The sequence below is a fragment of the Rhinopithecus bieti genome, unplaced genomic scaffold (genome assembly GCF_001698545.2).
Source record: "Rhinopithecus bieti isolate Rb0 unplaced genomic scaffold, ASM169854v2 scaffold_13689, whole genome shotgun sequence".
Taxonomy (NCBI): Eukaryota; Metazoa; Chordata; class Mammalia; order Primates; family Cercopithecidae; genus Rhinopithecus; species Rhinopithecus bieti.
Window position 1 is genome coordinate 2065848 of NW_016808044.1, and position 21505 is coordinate 2087352.

Below are 21505 nucleotides of genomic sequence, written 5' to 3' on the forward strand. Positions count from 1 at the left end.
CCACTTTGGAAAACAGTTTGTCAGTTTGCCAAAAAGTTAAACGTGTTTTTACCGTACAATCTAGCCATTCTACTCCTAGGTATGTACCCAAGAGAAATGAAAGCATTAAGGTCTACACATCTATACAAACACTTGTAAATAAATTTCCATAGCAGCTTTATTTGTAACATCCCAAAACTGGAAGCAACCCAAATGTCCATCAACAGAAGAACAGATAAACAAACTGTGGGATGGCCATAGAATGGAATAGCTATCCAGCATCAAAAAGAAATGAATTATTGATAACACAACAACAGATGGACTTCGAAATAGTCTATGTGAAAGAAGCCAGGCAAAAAAGGGGGTACACACTATATGATTCAATTTATATAAAATTCAAGGAAATGAAACTAATGTATAGTGACAGAAGGTGGATCAGTGCCTGGGAAATGGGGTCTGGGGAGAGGCAGGAGGGAGGGATTACACGGGAGCTGGAGGAACCTTTTCAGGACAATGAAGCTTTACTATCTTGATTGTGACAATGGTTTATGGGTGTATTCATATGTCCAAAGTTATCAAATCCACCACTTTAAATATGTGTGGTTTATTGTATGCCATTTATATCTCGAAAAAACTGTTTTTAAAACACAATAAGAAATTTTTCATATTTAAAAGGCAGAATATTTAAACTGTATTAAATATATAAGATATGGTACTGAAAGGTTGTATTAGCAGGAGAGAAGGTAAGGTGGGATTTCTTTGGCTGCCTTGCAAAGAGATGCTGAGTAAAGTAGGGGCCAGTGGGCAATGAGGGCAGAACTGCTTGTCTGTCCCCTTGGGTCACCTGAGGGGCATGGGTGGTGGCTGGGTGGAAATGGGGGTGACAGGAAAACCGCCGTCGAGGGGCGTGGATGGGAGCTGGGTGGAAACCGTGGGGTGAGAGGAAAGCCGCCCCAAAGAAGAGTCGGGGAGGGGCGGGGCGGCCAACTCTGGGGCCCACGCAGGTTCTTCGTCCTCACTTCCTGACCCTTTCTCACGAGTCTAGGGACCAAATGGATCCATCCCCGGAGCCTTTCTACTTCTGAACACGATGAGCAGTTGGTGTTTGAGGGTTTGGGGATGGGGTGTTGTTTTTTCTTTATGTTTTGTTTTTCGTTTTATGTATGAGTGGCACAACCCACACGTAAGTTGCGACGTCCAATCAAGAACGAAAATAACCCCTCACAATCAGCGATCGGGAACCAGCTGCCACAAGTGACACAGCCGGGAAACTTAGTCCCTCACAACCCCGCGCGCTCGCGACTGCCGCAGCCCCACAGCTCGCCCCGCCTCTCTCCTTCCGGAAACAATCTCTGAGGGCGGAAGGCGGGGTCCGCCCTGGCCCCGCCCACAGCGTTTCCCTCCCTCGGCCTAGCCCCGCAGCGCGCAGTCTCAGCAGGGTGGCTTTACGGCCGGAGGAGAGGGTGGGTCCCAGACTTGAGGTAAGAGGCCGAGCTGAGGGGCGGGGAAGAGGCTTTTTGCGGCAGGACGTAAGTGACGGCGAAGGCGGCGCGACAGCAGCTGGAGGGCAGAGGAGGCGGGTTTGTGTTTCCCGGGCCGAACCGGGTTGTTGGGGGGCGCGGGGCCTGGGCCAGGCGGCAGCTAAGGCCCGCGGTGACAGCATGGGTGAAGGGGAGCGGGGCAGAGGAGGCCTTGGGCTGTTTTGGGCGGCGAGTGGGGGCGAGGGACTGGCGGGTCGGAGTCCCGGGTCCAGGCCGGTTCTCTGACCCGCGGTTGGTGTTCCCCCGACCCCGCAGCGCGGGGTGTCCAATCCTCGCCATGAGGCCGCAGCAGGCGCCGGTGTCCGGAAAGGTGTTCATTCAGCGAGACTACAGCAGTGGCACACGCTGCCAGTTCCAGACCAAGTTCCCCGCGGAGCTGGAGAACCGGGTACGCAACCTGACTCCCCACGCCTGCTCTGGCGAGGGAGAGAGACTCACCGGGGACGGGAGGGGTGTGGGCGACAACTGGGCCGTTGAGGATCCAGCAGTTCTGGGGAGGGCCAGGCACAGAAGGGGCCTTAGCCAAAGGTGTAAGAAGAGAGCCACTAAGCAAGACAGGTGTTTGGAGGAGGAAGAATAATATAGGCCGATCGCCGGGGTTGACGACTCTATGGAACTTTGTTGCTCGGTGCCGGGAATCTGGATCCAGCAGTCTTCCTCTGCTGCACTCCCTCAAATCCCCACCCCGGGTTATTGTCGGCAGCGTTGAGCCAATTCCTGAGGCTCCAGGCCACTTCAGTCACCAGGTTTTAAGCTATATCCTCCTACCTCTCCGCGCAAGATAAATCATCATCATTCTCATAACTGGTGTTTGCTGCCTCTCTGCTGTCCACACTGTTTGACTGAAAGGGTTTATTAGGTGCATTGCCAGGCGGTGCATTCAGGCTTTCTTGGAACCTTAAAGACGTGGAGCGTTAGATAGGCCTGGACAGGAAAATATCTCAGAACAAGGCCTTAAACTTGTCACATTCACTGGGAGCCACTTGTTTTGTCTTGCATATCAAAATGGTCATCAGGATGTAGGTCCTTTGGGTAGCATTGCATGCAAAAATGGAAGAATGGAATTTGCTTCCCCTTCAGACTTAGCAAAACGTTTTTTTAAAAAATCATTGTATCTTGTAGAGGTAATGGAGTATGTGCGTACCTGCCTGTGTTTTTGCGTGCCCACATATGTACACTCAACCAAAGATTCTTTTGGTCTTGACCCATGTCATGTAGATTGTGTTTCCTGTTCAGGGATCAATTTCTGGTTAGCTGGAAGCAGGTTTTGTGGCTCCCTCCTCTGTGACAGGGAGGGCGAGGGCCTGAGAGGTGATTAGGCATTCCTTGGGTGTGGGACTGAGGGATGCTGGTCATGGGATAAGTGGGTGTGGATGAGTCTGTGTAGAGAAATGTGTAGCAGTTATTTACAGACAGTTTACAGTGAGGTGGGTTGCACTGCCTGATTGCCATGGTTGGGAAATCAACAATGATCCATTATAGTTTCCTTCAGTTTGACATAACCATGGGCAGGTTAGTGGCCCAAATATGTTTCTTGAATTGCAGATTGATCAAATATGCCTTTAAAATATGGTGAGGTGACTTGTTTCTGAAATGCCATTTAAATGCTGCAGTATCTTGTCAACTATGTTATGAGTTAACTCAGCGTGACAGTAGGTGGAACTATCCACAGTGGTTTGAAGAGGTAGAAATTCAGCAAGTGGCCAGTTGGTTAGAGCTACTGAATGTTGTTTTAAAATAATTTAACATCACAGTTGATGTGTTTTACATGTTAGGATTTATGTGAAATCAGGCTAGGCGCGGTGGCTCACGCCTGTAATCCCAGCATTCTGGGAGGCCGTGGTGGGTGCATCACTTGAGGTCGGGAATTCAAGACCAGCTTGGCCAACATGGTGAAACCCCATCTCTACTAAAAATACAAAAATTAGTCAGGTGTGGTGGCGGGCACCTGTAATCCCAGCTACTCAGGAGGCTGAAGTCGAAGAATTTCTTGAACCTAGGAGGCGGAGGTTGCAGTGAGCCGAGATCATGCCATTGTACTCTAGCCTGGGCGATAGAGCAAGACTGTGTCTCAAAAAATAAATAAAATAAAAAGATTTACATGGAATCAATCAAATGTTTTATTTTTAAGCCTCTCATGGAGATTATGACATACAATTTATGTACTTCAAAATCAGAATATAAAGTATTCTTTTTTTAACCACCATTATTTGGACATTAAAGATTCCTTTGCTTTAAGGTTTTAAAGCAACACTTACACCTCATATTTGAGCTAAATGTGTGTACGCAGAATCAGACGTTAGCCTTCCACTCTGTGTGTGGCAGAGCCTTTATTTTGTAACCTAAGTACAAAAGCACAATGTAGTTACAGTGCTCCACTGATTCTTCTCAGGAAATTGATGTTTCTAAATTCTGGAGTCCTTTCACCTCTTTGACTCTATATAGCCCAGAACTGCCTGTGGTACTGAGTACTATATGGAATGTTACATGGCACTATTCAATTGTGCCTTTGGATTTCTTTTTTCTTTTTAAATGTTTGGGTTAAAACACTAGTTTATGCTTTAAACCACTAGAAAAGCTTTGATTGTGTGTGTATGGGTGTGTGTGTGTGTGTTGAGATTAAATTTAAATTACAGGTTTAAACTTTCCTTGCTTTGATGAAAAATTGAAAGGTTTCTGTTTCTCTACTACTTACCCTAGAAATTTTACTGATTGCTCTGCCGTTGGAGCTGATTTTCTTTTTGTGAGAACATCACACTTGGCAACGTAATAGAGAAAGAGACTAATGTGCAAGTGTTCTGTGTTATTTTAAAGCATTTTTTAAAAAATACACACACATTTGTGCCCTTTAATTTGGGAGTAGGATAGGTTCTGTCTGTTAACAAGTTCATTTTCTCTGCTGGCTTTTAGAATGTACTACTTTGATGCTTAAGCGATTTGTTGCCAGAACAGTTCCTTAAAGGAAGCTTTATTCTCATTAGCCAAAATACAGATATCTTAGTTACCCTTGGTCTGGGTAGAAGAATGAGTGAACTGTAATTGAGGCATTTGTTCCCTTATTTCCCTTTAAAAATATGTCTCCTCATCTGGTTAGTAATTACCTTTGACCTGCCACCCTTGATACGTGATCACTGCAGGCTTCACCATGCTTTCTACTATGTAGTTCAACATGAAACAAAAATTCTGGGAAAATGAGCCTGATTTCTCTTTCCATTCTGACTTTTGGTGTTTGTGGGTCCAAATTTTATTTGGCTCTGACTTCTCATATATCTAAATTTTGATAGAGCTCCTGTATCAGTGTCCAGGAACCTAAGGGAGAACACTGGCCACTGTTTTTCATAACCTAAAGGTAGTGAGAGACAAATGCCAACGTTTGTTCTCTTGAACCCTTTCTTGTGAAGTTTGTTGTTTGCCTTTACTGATGCCGTCTGTGATTTTTACCCTTTATTTCCCTTTTTTAAAATAACCTTTCAAAAATGTGTTGGCATTTACTTTAACCATTTATCCTTTTTTTTTCTTTTTTTATTAACCTTTTTTTTTATTTGTTTAACTGACGTATGATTTACCTCTATCCTATAAGGCATTGTAGTCTCAGAATAACGCATAAGAATTAGTGTTTCTGGCTGGGCATGGTGGTTTGCACCCAAGTAATCCCAGTTGCTCTGGAGATTGAGGTAGGAGGATCACTTGGGGCCAGGAGTTCAAGACCAGTCTGGGCAACATGGCGATACTCTGTCTCTAAACTTAAAAAATAATAATAATTAGGGTTTCCTGGATGAATAGTAATTCTAATATGAAAGAAATAAGATGTTTCTGGGTTGAATCCCATGGTTTTGAATTGTATTGTAAAGAAACATAAATAATTCAATGACTTATAAGCACATCAAATGTGATTGGAATTATTTAGACTTTTGTGGACTTATCACTGGGCAAACTGAAGGCATAATTAGGTGAACATAACAGCTTACCATTTTTGTTTGCTGAGCTCTCCTCAGTCTGTTTTCGTGAATGAGAACTCTGACAGTTTCCCAGATGACCAGCCTTGACACCACATCTTCAAGGGGTAGCTCAGTGAAGAAACACTGCGCCTGCACTTAAAGGCCGTCTTGACCCACCTAGCCTTTGTCCAAATCTCTAATATTCCTGGAAATTTAAAGTAACTCCTTTTGAAAAATGGGTCGAGCCAAGACCACATTAAGGTTACATTAAATTCATGCATGCCACTAGCTCATTGACTCCTCACATTTGCCACACAATGGACAAAACAATGACAACTGCTTCTGACTTAAAGAATTGTCATAGCTTAAGGATGGTCATGAATTTTTTACACTTTGAAAGATTATGTTCTTGGGGCCAGGTGCAGGTGGCTCATGCCTGTAATCCCTCCACTTTGGGAGGCCAGGGGGGTGGATCACATGAGGCCAGGAGTCTGAGACCAGCCTGGCCAACATGGTGAAACCTCGTCTCTCCTAAAAATACAAAAATTAGTAGGGAGTGGTGGTGCACGCCTGTAATCCCAGCTACTCAGGAGGCTGAGGCACGAGAATCACTTGATCCTGGCACCAGAGGTTACAGTAAACCAAAATTGCACCAATGTATTCCAGCCTGGGTGACACAGGAGACTCTGTCTCAAAAAAAAGTTTATGTTCTTGGGAATAGTAAGGCTCATACTGTATGTTGAGGATTTTTTTTTTTCTTTTTGAGACAAAGTCTCACTCTGTCACCCAGACTGGAGTGCAGTGGTGAGATCTTGGTTCACTGCAACCTCCACTTCCCAGGCTCCACCAATCCTCCCACCTCAGCCTCCTAAGTAGCTGGGACTATGGGCATGCACCACCACGCCTGGCTAATTTTTGCATTTTTAGTAGAGACAGAGTTTCACCATGTTGCCCAGGCTGGTCTCAAACTCCTGAGCTCAAGTGATCCACCCACCTCAGCCTCCCAAATGCTGGGATTACAGGCATGAGCCATCATGCCACTAGCTCAGTCTAGGGTACTAGACTGAGTACCCTAGCCAATCTTTTTTTTTTTTTTTTTTTTTTTTTTTTTTTTTTTTTTTTTTTGAGACAGAGTTTCACTCTGTCACCCAGGCTGGAGTACAGTGGCGTAATCTTGGCTTACTGTAACCTCTGGTGCCAGGATCAAGTGATTCTTGTGCCTCAGCCTCCCGAGTAGCTGGGATTACAGGCGTGCACCACCATTCCCTATTAGTTTTTGTATTTTTAGTAGAGACGAGGTTTCGTCTCTAGCCTAATTTTTTTTTTTCTGAGTCTATTTCTATCATAAAGAAAGACTTAATAGGTTCGCAGAGACCAGGAAAGGAAAAAAAAAAAAAAAAGCCAAACAAAAAAAGTCTTTAAATAAAGACTTCATAAAAGAAAGAATTCATATGTAAGTATTTACTAATTTTAGAAATAAGGGAATCCTTATGCGAGAGAAGGCCTAGAGTACAGACAGATAATGGCAGTATTGGATGAATGCTCTCCTAATGGGCCTTGAAAATCCTGGGATGAAGTAGCAAAATTTGAAATCTGTTATACAAAGTACTATTAGAAGACAGTAAAGTAATATTGGAGGAATAAAGTAAAAGCAGATGATGGAGTGAAACAATGGATGACAGTACAGGTTCTTATGTGAAATATGCGGAACCAGAAGTATTTCAGATTTTGGGGGTTTTTTAGATTTTGAAATATTTGTTTATACTAATGAGATATCTTGGGGTTGGGATCCAAGTGTGAACATGAAATTCATTATTTTTATATCCACCTTATACATATAACCTGAAGGTAATTTTATACAATATTTTAAATGACTTTATGAGACACAGTGTGTGTACATGGAACCATCTTACCACCTTTTGTGAGCGTGCTTGCATGGGAGAATCTGGCTGTGCATGGAAAAGGTACATGGCAGCTGACGGGGACTGGAAGGGTCTTTTTCCCTTGGGGACACTGAATAAACTATGTGTTGTGCACCTGCATTTTGACTGTGACCCCTCACATGAGGTCAGGTGTGGAATTTTCCACTTGTGGTGTCATGTCAGTGCTCAAAAGTTTCAGATTTTGGAGCCTTTCTGACTTCAGAATTTAAATCAGGAATGCTCAACCTGTAGTAGTATTAGTGTAAATTTAAGATAATGGTGTCACCAAATAGAGGTAATAAGAATGAATGACTTGATGTGAAAAATTGTGTATTAGCTTGAGATTTTACCTTAACAAATTTTACCTTATTTAGTAACAGGAGAATTGCTTCAAAAGAGATAGACTGAGTAAACAGAATATAGAACCTATGCCTTTTGATCCTTCTGCTAAAATGTCACTTTTTTGCCTAGTAAATTCCAGTGTTTACTTACTCAATTTAAGATTACCTGCCCTTCCCAGATAAAGGGAATATCTCCTTGCTTTTGTGCCCCCACTATTTGCCTATATGATAGTACCCTGTCAGCTTACTGCATTTTTCTTTTTTTCTTTGAGACAGAGTCCTGCTCTGTCGCCCAGGCTGGAGTGCAGTGGCGCAATCTCAGCTCACTGCAAGCTCTGCCTCCCAGGTTCACGCCATTCTCCTGCCTCAGCCTCCCCAGTAGCTGGGACTACAGGCACCCACCACCACGTCTGACTAATTTTTTTTGTATTTTTAGTAGAGACGGGGTTTCACCGTGTTAGCCAGGATGGTCTCGATCTCCTGACCTCGTGATCTGCCTGCCTCGGCCTCCCAAAGTGCTGGGATTACAGGTGTGAGCCACCGCGCCTGGCCAGCTTTTTGCATTTTTATGTTTACATACCTGTTCTGCTTGCATAAACTTGAGGATTGAGACAGTGCTTTATCTTGAGGTTTTTCATAGTATCTGATAGTAGGTGCTCAGTAAATGTGAATCTAAATGAATGGAAAGAGGAACAAAGTCCAGAGTTACTTGAAATTTAGTAGAAAGAATAAAGAAGTACCTTATTGAGCCTTGAAGCTATCCAGTATTTATAGAGGGATAAAATTAGACAAACTAAGCAGTTTTGGTAACTTAGGCCCAGATTTAATCACCAAAAAAATTGTCAACTAGTGGCTAAGAATGGTGACAAAACAAGATACATTATTGATAGCATGCATTAGTAAGTTGATTTTTTTTTCCAAAACTTATTTTTAAATTCTTTCTTCTCTACAGATTGATAGGCAGCAGTTTGAAGAAACAGTTCGAACTCTAAATAACCTTTATGCAGAAGCAGAGAAGCTTGGTGGCCAATCATATCTTGAAGGTTGTTTGGCTTGTTTAACAGCATATACCATCTTCCTATGCATGGAAACTCATTATGAGAAGGTAACGCTACTTTTGTTTTCACAAAAATCTCTTAAAATCATGAAGAAGGCAAGTTTATTACACATTGATGCTTACACAGTGATAGTTGCTGTAAAATATTTAGGGGCATTTGTCATTCAAATTGTGTTCCGATGTACAGAGGCACATAGTCCTGAGTCTTTCAAAACAGGTTACAGTTGGTATGTCCACTTGCAGTTGATGTGTCAATGTTCAGACTGGCCTACACTTAAGAAGAGTGTAGAAAATCTTTATGTTCTCTTCCTACTTAGCTTTCTGGGAATGTTTTTACTTTATTTCCCTAAATGTCACTCTCTTCTCCCACCTGAGTTCTTACCTTCTTTTTCCAGTTGGCTGCTATCTCCTGAATTGCTTATTTCCCAACTTAAGATGACCAGAAGTCAAACCTCCCACCTCCCCATTTTGTCAGTAGCACCCCTGTCTTTTCAATACCATCTTTGGGCATGAGGGATGAAGAAGAGGGAAAAATTAATCTGTTTTCAAAGACTGAAATATCTTTCATTTTCACAGTCATTCACTTTTTGTGATTTCCTCTGCCACTATCCTACGTTATGCCCTTATTCTGTCTTTCCTAGACTATTGAAATAGTGTGACTTGTCTCATTTCTTCCCTCCTTTTGCTTTTCTAAATTATCTGCTGCTGTTTTTATAAAACACAGATTTACTTCCCTTACTACTTCTGCCAAGTCAGAGACCTTCCCTGGCTTCCCGTGTTTTACCACTAAGTAAAGTTCAAGGCCCTGCTCAAGCTGACCTCAGCTTACCTTTCTAGCGCTGCCTCCCATTCCTTCCTTTACTTTCTCCCTCAGCTAAACTCTATCCCTCACTGGTCAGCAAACATACCCACTGTGGTTCTCCTCCACCTGGAATGCTATCTTCCCAGGTTCAAATACCACCAGTCCCTTAGGTGTCACTTTCATCTAACTTTTTCTCTATTTTAGTCAGAATTCTTTCTCTTCTCTGTGTCCCTACATTTTATTTGTATCTGTTTTCTGGCACTTGCCTCACTCTTCTTTGGAATGTAGCAGTTTTATGTTCTTGTCTTATTTGCCTTTCAAGTATGTATTTTTCTTGAGGACAATGCCTTAACCATTTTGTATCACTGTTCATGACTGACACCATGCCTTGGGTATATCAGGCACTCATTGAATGTATGTTAAATAAATGACTGTAAATTAATCACGGTAAGCCCTGGTATATCACTAAATTCTGACAGTGCTCAGAAAACGAAATGCTATAAGAATATATCATACCGCATCTGATAGAAATGTCTTATACTCCATGTAGTGGAGAGTGCATATAGTTGCAGCTAAAGTTTTTGGAGCTGTTGGCTGAAAATGCTGTTGTATTCTTCATTACCATCCTGTTACTATAATTCCATCTCATATAAACAAGTCTATTTAAGTATAGTTATTTATATCCTTCCCCATGTTGAAACAGGAGAAGTTCTCTTGTCCCCCTTGCAGGGTGTGCGATGGGGGTGTGACTTGCTTCTTCAGTACCCGGCTGCTCAAACCTCTAGGGGTGCATACAGATGGGCAGGCTGTGGGGCTCCAACCCCACGGCAGTGTCTAGGCGTGAATGTTTTACAGCTCCTGAAGCCCCAGTGAGCATATGTTACAGGGTGCTCTTTTAGTTTAGCTGTCCATAGACGGCTTGTGTTAGCTCAGTTAGACCCCTGCCTTATCGCAAGGGCAGAGGGCTTTCTGTATCCCAGAGTTCTTGCCTTGGTGTACCAGAAGAGTCAGATCACATGTGGGCTTGGAGAATGAGTGCAAGGTTTTGTTGAGTGGAAGTAGCTCTCAGCAGATGGGGGAGCCAGAAGGGAGATGGTTTTCCCCGGAGTCAGGCTGCTCAACGACCGAACTCTTCTCCGACCATCCTGGCCAAACTCTGCGTGATTCTGCCGATTGATGGCCTACCAGTGTGCCAGTGTGCTCCTACGCCAGTGTGTTCCTCTCGACATCCAGCCACCACCTATGTGTTCCTCCACGAATGTTCACCTCTCGACATCCAGCCGCCTGTTTGCCTGCCTGCTAGGGTCTCAGGGCTTTTATAGGCACAGGATGGGGGCATGACAGGCCAGGGTGGACTTACAGCGTTTGGGCAGGAAAACAAAAATGCCTGTCTTCACCTACTGAGCACAGGCCTGGAGGTGGAGGGCTAGCCAAGGACCATGCCCTTCTCCACCCAGCACTTCCCTACCTGCCTGCTTCTGTATCCTTTAAAGGGACCATGCTCTTCCCTTCCATATCAATACCACACAGAGAAGCTTTCATTCCTGTTTAACTTTCAAAATCAGAAATTATCAAGGCTCAGTGTCAGCTTTCAGTCTGTTTCAGTGTATCTCCTCTCTAATACTTTCAGTGAGTGAAGGCTCAGGGGATTTGTTTGCTCAGTAACTATTGGAAAGCCTACTATGTGCTAAGCAAAGTGCTGGCACATAACCAAACAGGACAAACATGGTTGCTGACCTCGTGGAGTTCATAATTAAGTGGTGACAGCTGACAATAACAAGGAAACAAAGACAACAAAATTACACATTATGATAAGTGCCTTGAAGGAAACAAACTGGCCTGTGGTAGAAAATAATAGGCAGGACCTAATCTAGGGTGTGTGGTCAAAAGAGGCCTCTGAGGTGGTGACATTTAAGCTGTTGCATGAAGGATGAAAAGTCTGGGGCATTAAGGCAGAAAGATGAACATACATAAAGGCCCAGAGAGCTTGATGGACCCTGGGAACTGAGAGAAGGTGATGCACAGGAGAGGAGGGGCAGAGAATGATGGGAGGTGGATTTGGAGAGGTAAGCAGGAGCTGTAGCTTGGAGTGCCTAGTCCATGGAACGAAGTATAGGTTTTATTTTTAGTGCAAGTGGGAAGCTACTTAAAGTATTTAATCAAGAGAGTGATGTGATCAGATTTTCATTTTATTTATTTTTGTAATAGAGACAGGGTCTCACTGTGTTGTCCACACTGGTCTCGAACTCCTGGGCTCAAGCGATCCTCCCACCTCAGCCTCTCAGAGTATTGGGATTAAAGGGATGAGCTGCTGTGCCCAGCAAGATTTTCATTTTAAAGAGATCTCTTTGCTTTGTGGTAAAAAGGCATAAGAATAGAAGTAGGGAAACAAGTGAGGAAGCTCCACAGAAGTCCAGGCAAGAGTGAGATAGCCTGGACTGGGAAGGGAGAAGGGGAGGTGCAAAGAGGTGACCAGCTCCAAGGGATATGTTGATAGTCAGCATGAATGTAGGAGGGGAGGGTAAAGCTGAATTCGTATGGGTAGAAACTTTATCATCCAGAATGGCTATTTACAGAAGTCCATAATATTGCTAATTTAAGGTAGAAGCACATCTCTTGAGTATTTTATTCATGCTTAGTGAAATATTAAAAGGTTTGAGTTGTCATTACATTTGTTGATAAAATTTTAATTGTATTTGTCAAAGTATATTTGCTGAAATAGAAGTACTGATGTCATTTGTAAAAAGAAATTAGTAATTGGGTGCTAGTCAGTTTATACGAATTATGAGATCTTGGACAAATTAATCTCTCTGAATTCTCTCAACTGTAAAATGGATATTAGAATTAATAATTTTCTTCACATGTGGTTAGTGCTTAATAAACAGTGTTTTCTTGAGGTCGATTTTTTTTTCTTTTTTCTTTTTTTTTTTTATTATTGAGACAGAGTCTCGCCCTGTCGCCCGGGCTGGAATGCAGTGGTGTGATCCCACTCCTCCACCTCCTGGGTTCAAGTGATTCTTGTGCCAGTAGAGATGAAGTTTCACCACGTTGACCAGGCTGGTCTTGAACTCCTGGGTTCAAGTGATTCTTGTGCCAGTAGAGATGAAATTTCACCACGTTAACCAGGCTGGTCTCGAACTCCTGGCCTCAAGTAATCCACCTGTGTTGGCCCCCCAGAGTTCTAAGATTGCAGGCGTGAGCCACTGCACCCAGCACCCAGCCTTTATTACTTTAAAACAAAAAAAAAAAAACTAGAGATGGGGTCTCACTATGTTGGCTAGGCTGGTTTTGCACTCCTGGCCTCAAGTGATCCTCCCATCTCGGCCTCCCAAAGTGCTAGGGCTACAGCCATGAGCCACTGTGCCCAGCCAAGATAGATTTTAAATGAAGTTACCTATGTAAGTTTTAATCAGATATTTGTGAACTCACATATATTTTTTATTTTCAAGTATAAGTAATCTTTTAGTCAGCTGCTAGTTTGTTTGGGTGCTGAAAATACTTAGCTCTCAATTAAAATCCTTCCAATTATGAAATCTTGGAAGATGGTCCTCGATACCAGAAATTCAATGGAAATTGGTTGATCCCAATATGTGTTTTAGCTTGGATTTGTAGACATTGTGTAAGGTCCTATTTTATAGGTCTAAGCAAGGACTTTTCTTTTTATAGAGCAAATATTATAAAGCAAGTAAAGACCAAATAAAATTAATCCAGAAACCAAATTTAAGGCATGGCCACATTTTAAAAATAGGTGATATTTTGTAGAAAGTGAACACGGATAACTAGATTGTGCAAAATTAATAACTGGAATGATCATAGTTAAGATATGATATACCTATACTTTTAATAGAAGTGTGTATTTGTGTTTCGATAAAATGATTAAAATGTAAGCACAGTTGCCCTCTCCCTTTCCCAGTTTGTCTCTCAGGAATTTTTGTGCTATTATTTTCTACTTACGAAAGGACGGGGTTGAGTCATTTAGTCTCTATTGTTTTAAACACCGAAATTCCTAGTCTACAAACAGTAAGCAAATATAACAGTGCTTATACTTTGTCATGTGTGTTAAATGTTTTGAAATTGTAAATAGGCCTTTTAAAACTCACTAGAACAATCATGCATTTTTCCCTATAATGTGCTATTTATTGATTTAAAATGAAGATAAAGACTTCAGTGTTATTTCTCTATTGTTGCTACCCATGATAATTAGGGAACAAATGGGCTCGTGGGACGTTCTCCTCTCAGTATCTCTCTGCCTTGTTCATGAACTAGAAAACATTCCTTCTGCCTATGTGCAGAATGTCTAGAAGGAACACAGGAGAGAACTTGGATATGTTCTGAAAACAGTAAGATGTAGTGTTACTTAGCCTCAATCAGGCTATTTTTCTTGAAGGTCTGGAAGGCTTTCTCCAGTTGAATATCCTCAGGGAGGACAGTAGTTTTTTCCAAGGTTTGATTGTGTTTCGCTTTGTAAATATTATACAAATTGAAGTTTTGTTGAGGATTTGAGAGTGACAGATAGCTTTGTTAAATATTATGGTTTACTTTGACATTGATTTACCAAAAATAATAAAGTGTGAATAAAATGTCAACATATGATTTCTTGGGGGTGAGAATGGCGCTTTGTCCTTTCTGAGATTGTGGTATGAGTTTACACATACTAATGCTTTTCCGCTATTAAAGAGACTAAGAGTTTTATCGTTTGTTTGTTTTAATTTTATTTTATTTTATTTTGAGACTAAGAGTTTTAAAGCATCTTGTTAAGGAGAGTGTTGCCTTCACCACAATAGTATAAGAAGATTTAGAGCTTACACAAAAAGGAAAACTGTTTTTTTTCTTTCTGAACTGGTACCCAAGTGCATATCAAAATTACTAAAGTTTATTTTAAAAAAAAAAAAAAAAAAAACAGAAAACTTGCCCAACAAAGTTATACTTGAACTAAATAAAAGAATGCTGTTGCTATTTCTTTGCTCGTAACTTGTACTCAGAGAAAGGAGACGGAAAGCTGTTCTGAAGGAATCCTTTCTTTGAAACCAGCCATGCAGGCATTTTTCTGAGTGTCTTCCTTAGTATTAATGGACTGGTGTGAAGGGAGACTGAGTCTCCAGTTTCCAATTCTGGCAGGTGAGCTGAGAAGGAAATTGGAGAGAAGATTGAGAGGCCTTAGTTGGGCACCTTTATGGGCTACTTCCTTCTATTCATTATTTTAGGATGATTGACAAACTCTGATGTGAAGATAGTGCCTAAGGGGTTTTTTTGCTCATAAAAACCAAGCACAGCTCAAATTCTTTGAGTGCTGAAAATAGGAGAATGATACATGCATTGCTTCAGGTAATTAGATGAAAAAAACAAATCTTTTCTTTAGAAATAGTACTCCTAATTTATTACATAAGAACCATGCAGATTGTTCTTTCAATAATCTTACGCTCTTTTAAAGAAGCATAAAACATGAGATGAGATTTTTTTATCCCCCCAAAAAACTTGAATAAACTGTTTAGTTTTCCTCAATTAGAAAATTCTTTATATGAAACAGGTAGAGTTTTAAATTCTAAATCAGTGTATACCAAAGCATCTAAATTGTGACATCCTAATTTGTTAGTTTGGTCTGTACGTTATATAAGGCACACTTAAATCATTGCTTAATTTCCAACTTTATTTTCATACAGTTCTTTTTTCCCTTTAAGTTGTGATCACATTTGTGACTTTATCATTTGCTAATAGTGTGAATTTAGGGAAATACATAGTAATTTGAAGAACTGGATCAAAGCCTCTTTGAACATTAGAGCCAGAAAAAAGTTATGATGACTTCGAGCCTGAAATAAAACATGTAACTCTTTGATTTTGGATGTAGCTATTAAGATTTATTTTCTTCTAGCTTATCTGTCTCAGAATTGCCCTTATTAAAGCTGGAGATTTGGCAATTTCCAGAAGTTCCTTTGTATCCTATCTGGTTTTTGTCTACATTTGCTTTGACTTTTACAAGCTTAATACTAAACTTATAAATTGAGGTTGCTGTCTAGGAAATGAGCAAACTGCAGAATAGCACTACATGCAGTCATGGAAATGACATAAGACACTTGTATTTATCAGAAACTCCCTGGCAGCTAATGCCCACATGCTCTGCAAAGGAAATAAACTTTTTAGTTTTGAAAGAATGGGGCTACCTTTTGTTATAAGCCAACCTTTTATCATTACTTTAAATTGATGAACATGTACAAAGGAGAGAAGCAGTCCTTTAAGTTTTGTAAAAGTCAAGGCCAAGAACTGTCCTTGATTTTAGAAGATGTCACATTAACAGCACTTTATGAATAGGAAAAGAGAAGCATGAGCAGCCATTGTGTATATAGCCATCTGTGTGTTTCTCCACATGCAGGATTGAGGTGACTGGGAAGTAGGAAGGAGGGAGTTGGTTCTCACCGTGCCGTTGTATGCTTTTGCATTTATTTGCATTGCGTTGAAGATATTTTTGACTGGAAGAGTCCCTCACACTTTGCTATATGTCATATGCAACTCCTGTGAGCCAAGTAATCACAGCTGTATTCCACCATGTGAATATCTGTGTGATTTGCCTTGAAAACAAATTCCCACTGCCTGAATATTTTGAGATCTCACTAACACTTAAAGGGAAATCTGATAAAGTTTGTAAAAAGCTGTGGTGTTTCTTTTTGTCAGGTTTTGAAGAAAGTCTCCAAATACATTCAAGAGCAGAATGAGAAGATCTATGCTCCACAAGGCCTCCTCCTGACAGACCCCATTGAGCGAGGACTGCGAGTTGTATCTTTTTAGTTCGGACCAGAAAGTCTAAATATTTATAACAAGAAAATGTTGATATTGTTTGGCATCGGCTAGAGAGAATTTAACTCCCATCCTGTATTTGTCCTAGGTAGTTGCTGTGTGAATTGCATACCTACTGTAAACCCCCTGTCTCCAACAGTTTTTATTTTAAAGCATGTCCCTCCTTCCATTGCATGGTGCAAGTCTCTGTGGTTTGTTTACTATTCTGGTCACCATCCTTCCTGGTGGTTCTGAGGGCATCTTGTAGTAATAACGGGGGGTGGTTTGAGTAATGCATTTCAGCTGCAGAAACCCTGAACCTGAAGCCCCTTTGAAATGGATAAACTCATAATGTGTGGTGAGACTTGTCATCCAAATGAATTGCAGTTTCATGGGTTCATCTGACTAGTTGAAATCAGTTACAGCTGCCAGATGTATAATTTCATTACCTTTGACATACTGTGCATATTTTTAGAGGCAATAAGCTTTGAAAATCACCAAGTGAATTTGGTAAATACAATTGCAAAAAACTAATTTAGCTTGATAACTGGAGTAATGGGTAAATAAATTTTTTTAAAAACCTAGGTCACATAATCCCAGGCCTTCCAGCTGATAATAATTTCAGCAGTTTTATTATACTCTGCAACAATAGTTCTTAAACTTTCAGGGGCCATGAACCCTTTCCCAAGAAAAAAGTTCTCATATAATTTCAGGGTATTTTTAAATCCCTGAATTCATTACCTCCATGGATTCTCAGTTAAGAACTCCCTAATTCTACAAATAAAGCATCCTTTTCAGAATTTATTTGTTTTGTTTTCAAAACATAAATCATCGGTGTTTGGGAAGGAACTATACGTGGGCTATAAGTAATTACATTTCTTAAAATATTCAGCAAATTGGAGAAAGCAAACAAGTAGGAAAAAAGTTTAATAATTGAAAAATAAGCAAAGCAAACTGAAAGCAAAGTCTGCGGATCACACCCTTCACCTTGCCAAGTCCCCTTTATGTGTTGTGTCCTGTAGTGTGTTTTCTTAACAGCCATGCTGTTTAGATTGAAATTACCATTTATGAAGACAGAGGCATGAGCAGTGGAAGATAAACCATAGAATTAAAGGTAAATATGAAATGATATGGCTTGTATGCAGCTTTTGCAAGTTTAGAGGATGCATAAATATTCTTCCCCGCATGGTAAATAAATCATTAAATCACACAGTTAAATAGCGGTATATTTGCTGTGTTAGCTTAAGCTAGTCACCGTATTATTAGCTTGATACTTAAAATGTATATTCGGCCCAAGTTCTGTTTGGTGATAGAGAATTTAATTCTGATTTTTTTCCTGCTGTATTGTGTTCAGACTGGTTTTGTTGTTACTTTGGTGGGGGAATGGGGGATGGCAGTTACTTGGCTTGTTTTAATATTTCAAAACTATCATAGGCATATAAATACGTGGGTTTTGCATATAAGAATGAGTTCAGAGATGTCTACCTGTATGACAAATGGCTTTAATAAGCAAAGGGAACATTTCGGAGGGGAGTGGGGAGATTCTGAATGTTTCATTTATTATATTTAAGTGGCTTCAGACCCCTGTGGAAGAAACCTTACCTACTGAGTAGAAACATTAATTTCATTCCTTTGTTTAAAGTGTTAATGTCCTTAAATATCCAGATACTGCCCTTTAATGAGTAAGAAACAAATTAATACTAATAAGAATCTGTAGGCAGAGTCATGTTGAATCCGTAAGTACTTTAGCATAGCCTTCTAAGTGACAGGAAGTAGCACTTCACTATTTCTGCCAATTTCAGTTACGTGGTCTTCCTACAGAAAGTGTTCTGCTGCTGCACTTTTCTGGTTGACTGTGCTTACAGGTATCTGTCACTAAGTAATAGCACAGATACAGAGTGTACCAAAGCCGACATATGTCTTCCTAGGGCAACATTAATAACAGCTCCCATTTTGAGGGCATCTACTATGTGCCTGGTATTGTACAAATGGTACTTCTGAACCTCATAAGAACCCTACAAAGTATTTCCCCATTTTATAGATGAGCAAACTCGGATACAGATAGATTACATGATGTTTTCACAATCACACAGTTAACGAGTATTGGGATATGAACCCAAGTCTGATTGACCATAAAACCCCTGTCTTTTATACCATACTTGCTCTCAGTACTTGCAGCAGCAGGAACATGGAGAAAAGGAAGAGTTCATCAGATAATTCTAGAGGTTTATCCCCTTCTCTTCTTTTCAATGCTTAAAAAAAAAAATACATTTTGTCTGCTCCTGTATAATTTATTCAATCCTGCAAGCCATGCAACATTCCAGAGCTGCCTTCTTTAGCACTAGTGAATGTGTCACCTGAATTCCTGAAAGCCAAAGATCTAAATCATGACATCCTCTGCCGTATGCTGTGTTTCCTTAAAAAGGCTTTGTTTTGGAACACTTAGTGTTACTTGTCCATACACTTTCTCATGGACAATTTTCAAACTGATACTTCTCAAACCAGTGACCTTCTGTGTGGCTTTTGTTCCATGCCATGGTTTGTATATCGGTTGCAGCTGCGATGACTTGGCACAGCCCATTTGTCATGACTCATTTTGCAGCTATTGTGTAATCATGTGTTTTTCTGATGTATGGGGTTTGAGCAATTACACACCAGAGGCTAATCTATCAATATTCAAATAACTAGAATTTTGAAATGGGAAAGATTTATATTAATAACTTCTGGATACCATTTTCATGAATGAAGATATTTTGTTCAACACAATTTCGTTTTTGGAGTTAGGTGTTCCCAAGGTTCAGGATGTAATGTGGACTGAGATCTTGGGAAAGGGGAGGAAACTCTAAGCATAATTTATTCAATTCTTCCATTTTTCTTCAGTCTGCAAGGTGTCTGCAATTTGAAGTAATATGTGGGAATTAATGACTTAACAAAAGACTACACAAACATGAGGATGGCCTTTATTTTTATAAGAAGTTTTAAACAAAATACTTATCTTTAAGCTTAATTTTATAATATCTTGCATGTATCTTTATTATCACATTCTTATTGTTACATACACTGGTGTTTTCTCTCTGGATTAAAATTGCCATCTTTATATAAAATGGAATACATGATTATTCCATCATAACTAGTGATAATAAAAACAGCTAATGTTTGTTGGCACATCTGTGCCAGCACTATTCTGAATGCTTAATTTTAATCATCACAACGACCCTGTGAGGTAGATATTGTTATCCCTGTTTTTCAGATGAGGAAGCCGAGGCAGAGAGAACTTAAGTTGCTGGCCCAAGGACGAACAGCTAGTAGACAGCAGTCAAGGCAGCCTGGCTTCGTGGTGATGTGCTTGGTCAGAGATCTGAATATCTAGGACTTAGATTTGTAGACTATTGAGCTGTAGACTCATTTAGACAAATGGTACCAAGATATTTTAGTAGATAAAATCCTGGGTTAGTAGAACATAGACCACATGTTATATGCTCATATCAGTTGATGGAAGAAAAATGATTTTACAAGTTACTTTCAGCATCTCTCTCAAACCTTTACTTCTCCCTCTAATTACAGATCCCACTTCCAGCCGGGCCCCTCATGTATCCACTGGCCGACCGCAGAGTGTCCCTACCTCCTCTCCAGAGCATCATTCCTTTCTATCTGCTGCCAGAGCCACGGTGCCATTTACTCCAAGGACTCACTTTCTAAAATTCCACACCTGGGGTGACCTCTAGTCGCTCAGCATCCACTTTGTGTCTCCAAATTGTGTAGGACTCTGTAATCTTTTGATTAGTTTCTGAGAAAACACAATGAAGCATTTCACTTTTTTTAATTCAAAGCCGTTTAATAAAACACAGTTGGTTAGCCCAATGCAAAGCTTATTATCTGCCACCAGTACGTGCCATTGGTTCTCTTCATTACTTGGGCCAGCTTCTCAGGTGGCTTTAGACCTCAACAAGCCGTATCTTCGCCAGTGTTCTATCTTGTTGCCCTAAATTAATAAAATGCTTTTCTCCAGGATTTTGGTGAGGGTTGGCTGTGGCTGTCCTTTTGCTAATGCATCTCCCAGATTTCAAAGAATTACCGGTTTTACCATGACTCAAATCTTAAGATCTGTTTCTACTATTCAATTCCTCAAACCGAAGCTCCTTGAAAAAAATAATGTATAATGTTATTTGTTTTATTAGAGCAATTATTCCTAATTAAAGCAGTATTTAATGCAATTTCCAGTTATTTCTTTGGAGAATTTGATGTCATTGTTGCATTACTTTGAATGTTGGAAAGATGTGGTGCGTGTTGCTTGTTCATCACAAAAATCAGTAAGCACAATAAAGTGGATGCCAAACCATCAAACACATAGGTGTTCCTGCTGTGTCCCTGGATATGGAATAAGCAGGTATAAAAAATATTTTAATTATAGTTTTGTTATAAATATAACTTATGAGAAAAAAATTTGATAGGAATAATACTGTATATTACTAATTTTTAACTATCCCTACGGCAAACCTTATGACTCACAGAATTTTCTCATATACAGTATTCAGTGCACAGAAATCTTACGATTGGCTCAAGTACAGTAAGTTACTTCTCAGTAGAACTCTCAAGTCTGAGTCCTATCTGTAGCTCTGCTTTTGGCTGTACATTCCTAGGATCGGGGCTGCTTATGCCTTTCGTTTATCCTTGGGGTTTGAGAGCACTGTATTTGGGAGAGGGTTTAAAAATACATTAGAAGAGGGAAACCATTAAAAGTTTCACTGTCAGAGATATTGTAGGTGCTAATACTGGATTTCGTCTTTCAGATTTAATTTCTTTTATGGGTCTGTTAGTCATTCAGCAAATACCGTAAGTATGTTTAATATTTTAATTGTGTAAAACTCATTTGTTACTTTACAGCCTGTAATAGTGTGTGTCTGCCTTTTCAACCCATTGCAATAATTTTGCTGAAATATTAACACATTAATAAAACTTTTCTTAAACAAATTATCTCTGTGTCATATTTGGTGGGATTTGGTGGTAAATGATGGTAAAGTGGTAAGTGATAGGACAGTAAATTTGGCAGATAATACTAGAATTGTAGTAGTGTACCATACAATGTAGCTTAGCGTTTTAAAATAAACAACATTTCTATGTCACACCTCTCAATTTCTTACCTGCTTTGTCTTACAA

General features: G+C 40.3%; 1 protein-coding gene across 3 annotated transcripts; it reads left to right on the top strand.

Moving 5' to 3' along the window:
- The first annotated feature begins 1382 nt into the window (after positions 1-1382).
- GOLGA7 (golgin A7) lies at positions 1383-21319 on the top strand. Of its 3 annotated transcripts, none has more exons than XM_017885318.1 (6): positions 1383-1460; positions 1776-1908; positions 8674-8826; positions 16247-16348; positions 17400-17462; positions 19913-21319. In XM_017885318.1, exons 2-5 carry the CDS (start codon positions 1798-1800, stop codon positions 17445-17447), a joined length of 414 nt encoding a protein of 137 aa, XP_017740807.1. In that variant the 5' UTR covers positions 1383-1460; positions 1776-1797; the 3' UTR covers positions 17448-17462; positions 19913-21319. The 3 variants fall into 3 exon arrangements, with proteins under 3 accessions (XP_017740807.1, XP_017740806.1, XP_017740805.1); XM_017885317.1 differs by having other exon boundaries at positions 1411-1559; positions 17395-17462; XM_017885316.1 differs by having other exon boundaries at positions 1411-1559.
- The last annotated feature ends 186 nt before the right edge of the window (positions 21320-21505 follow it).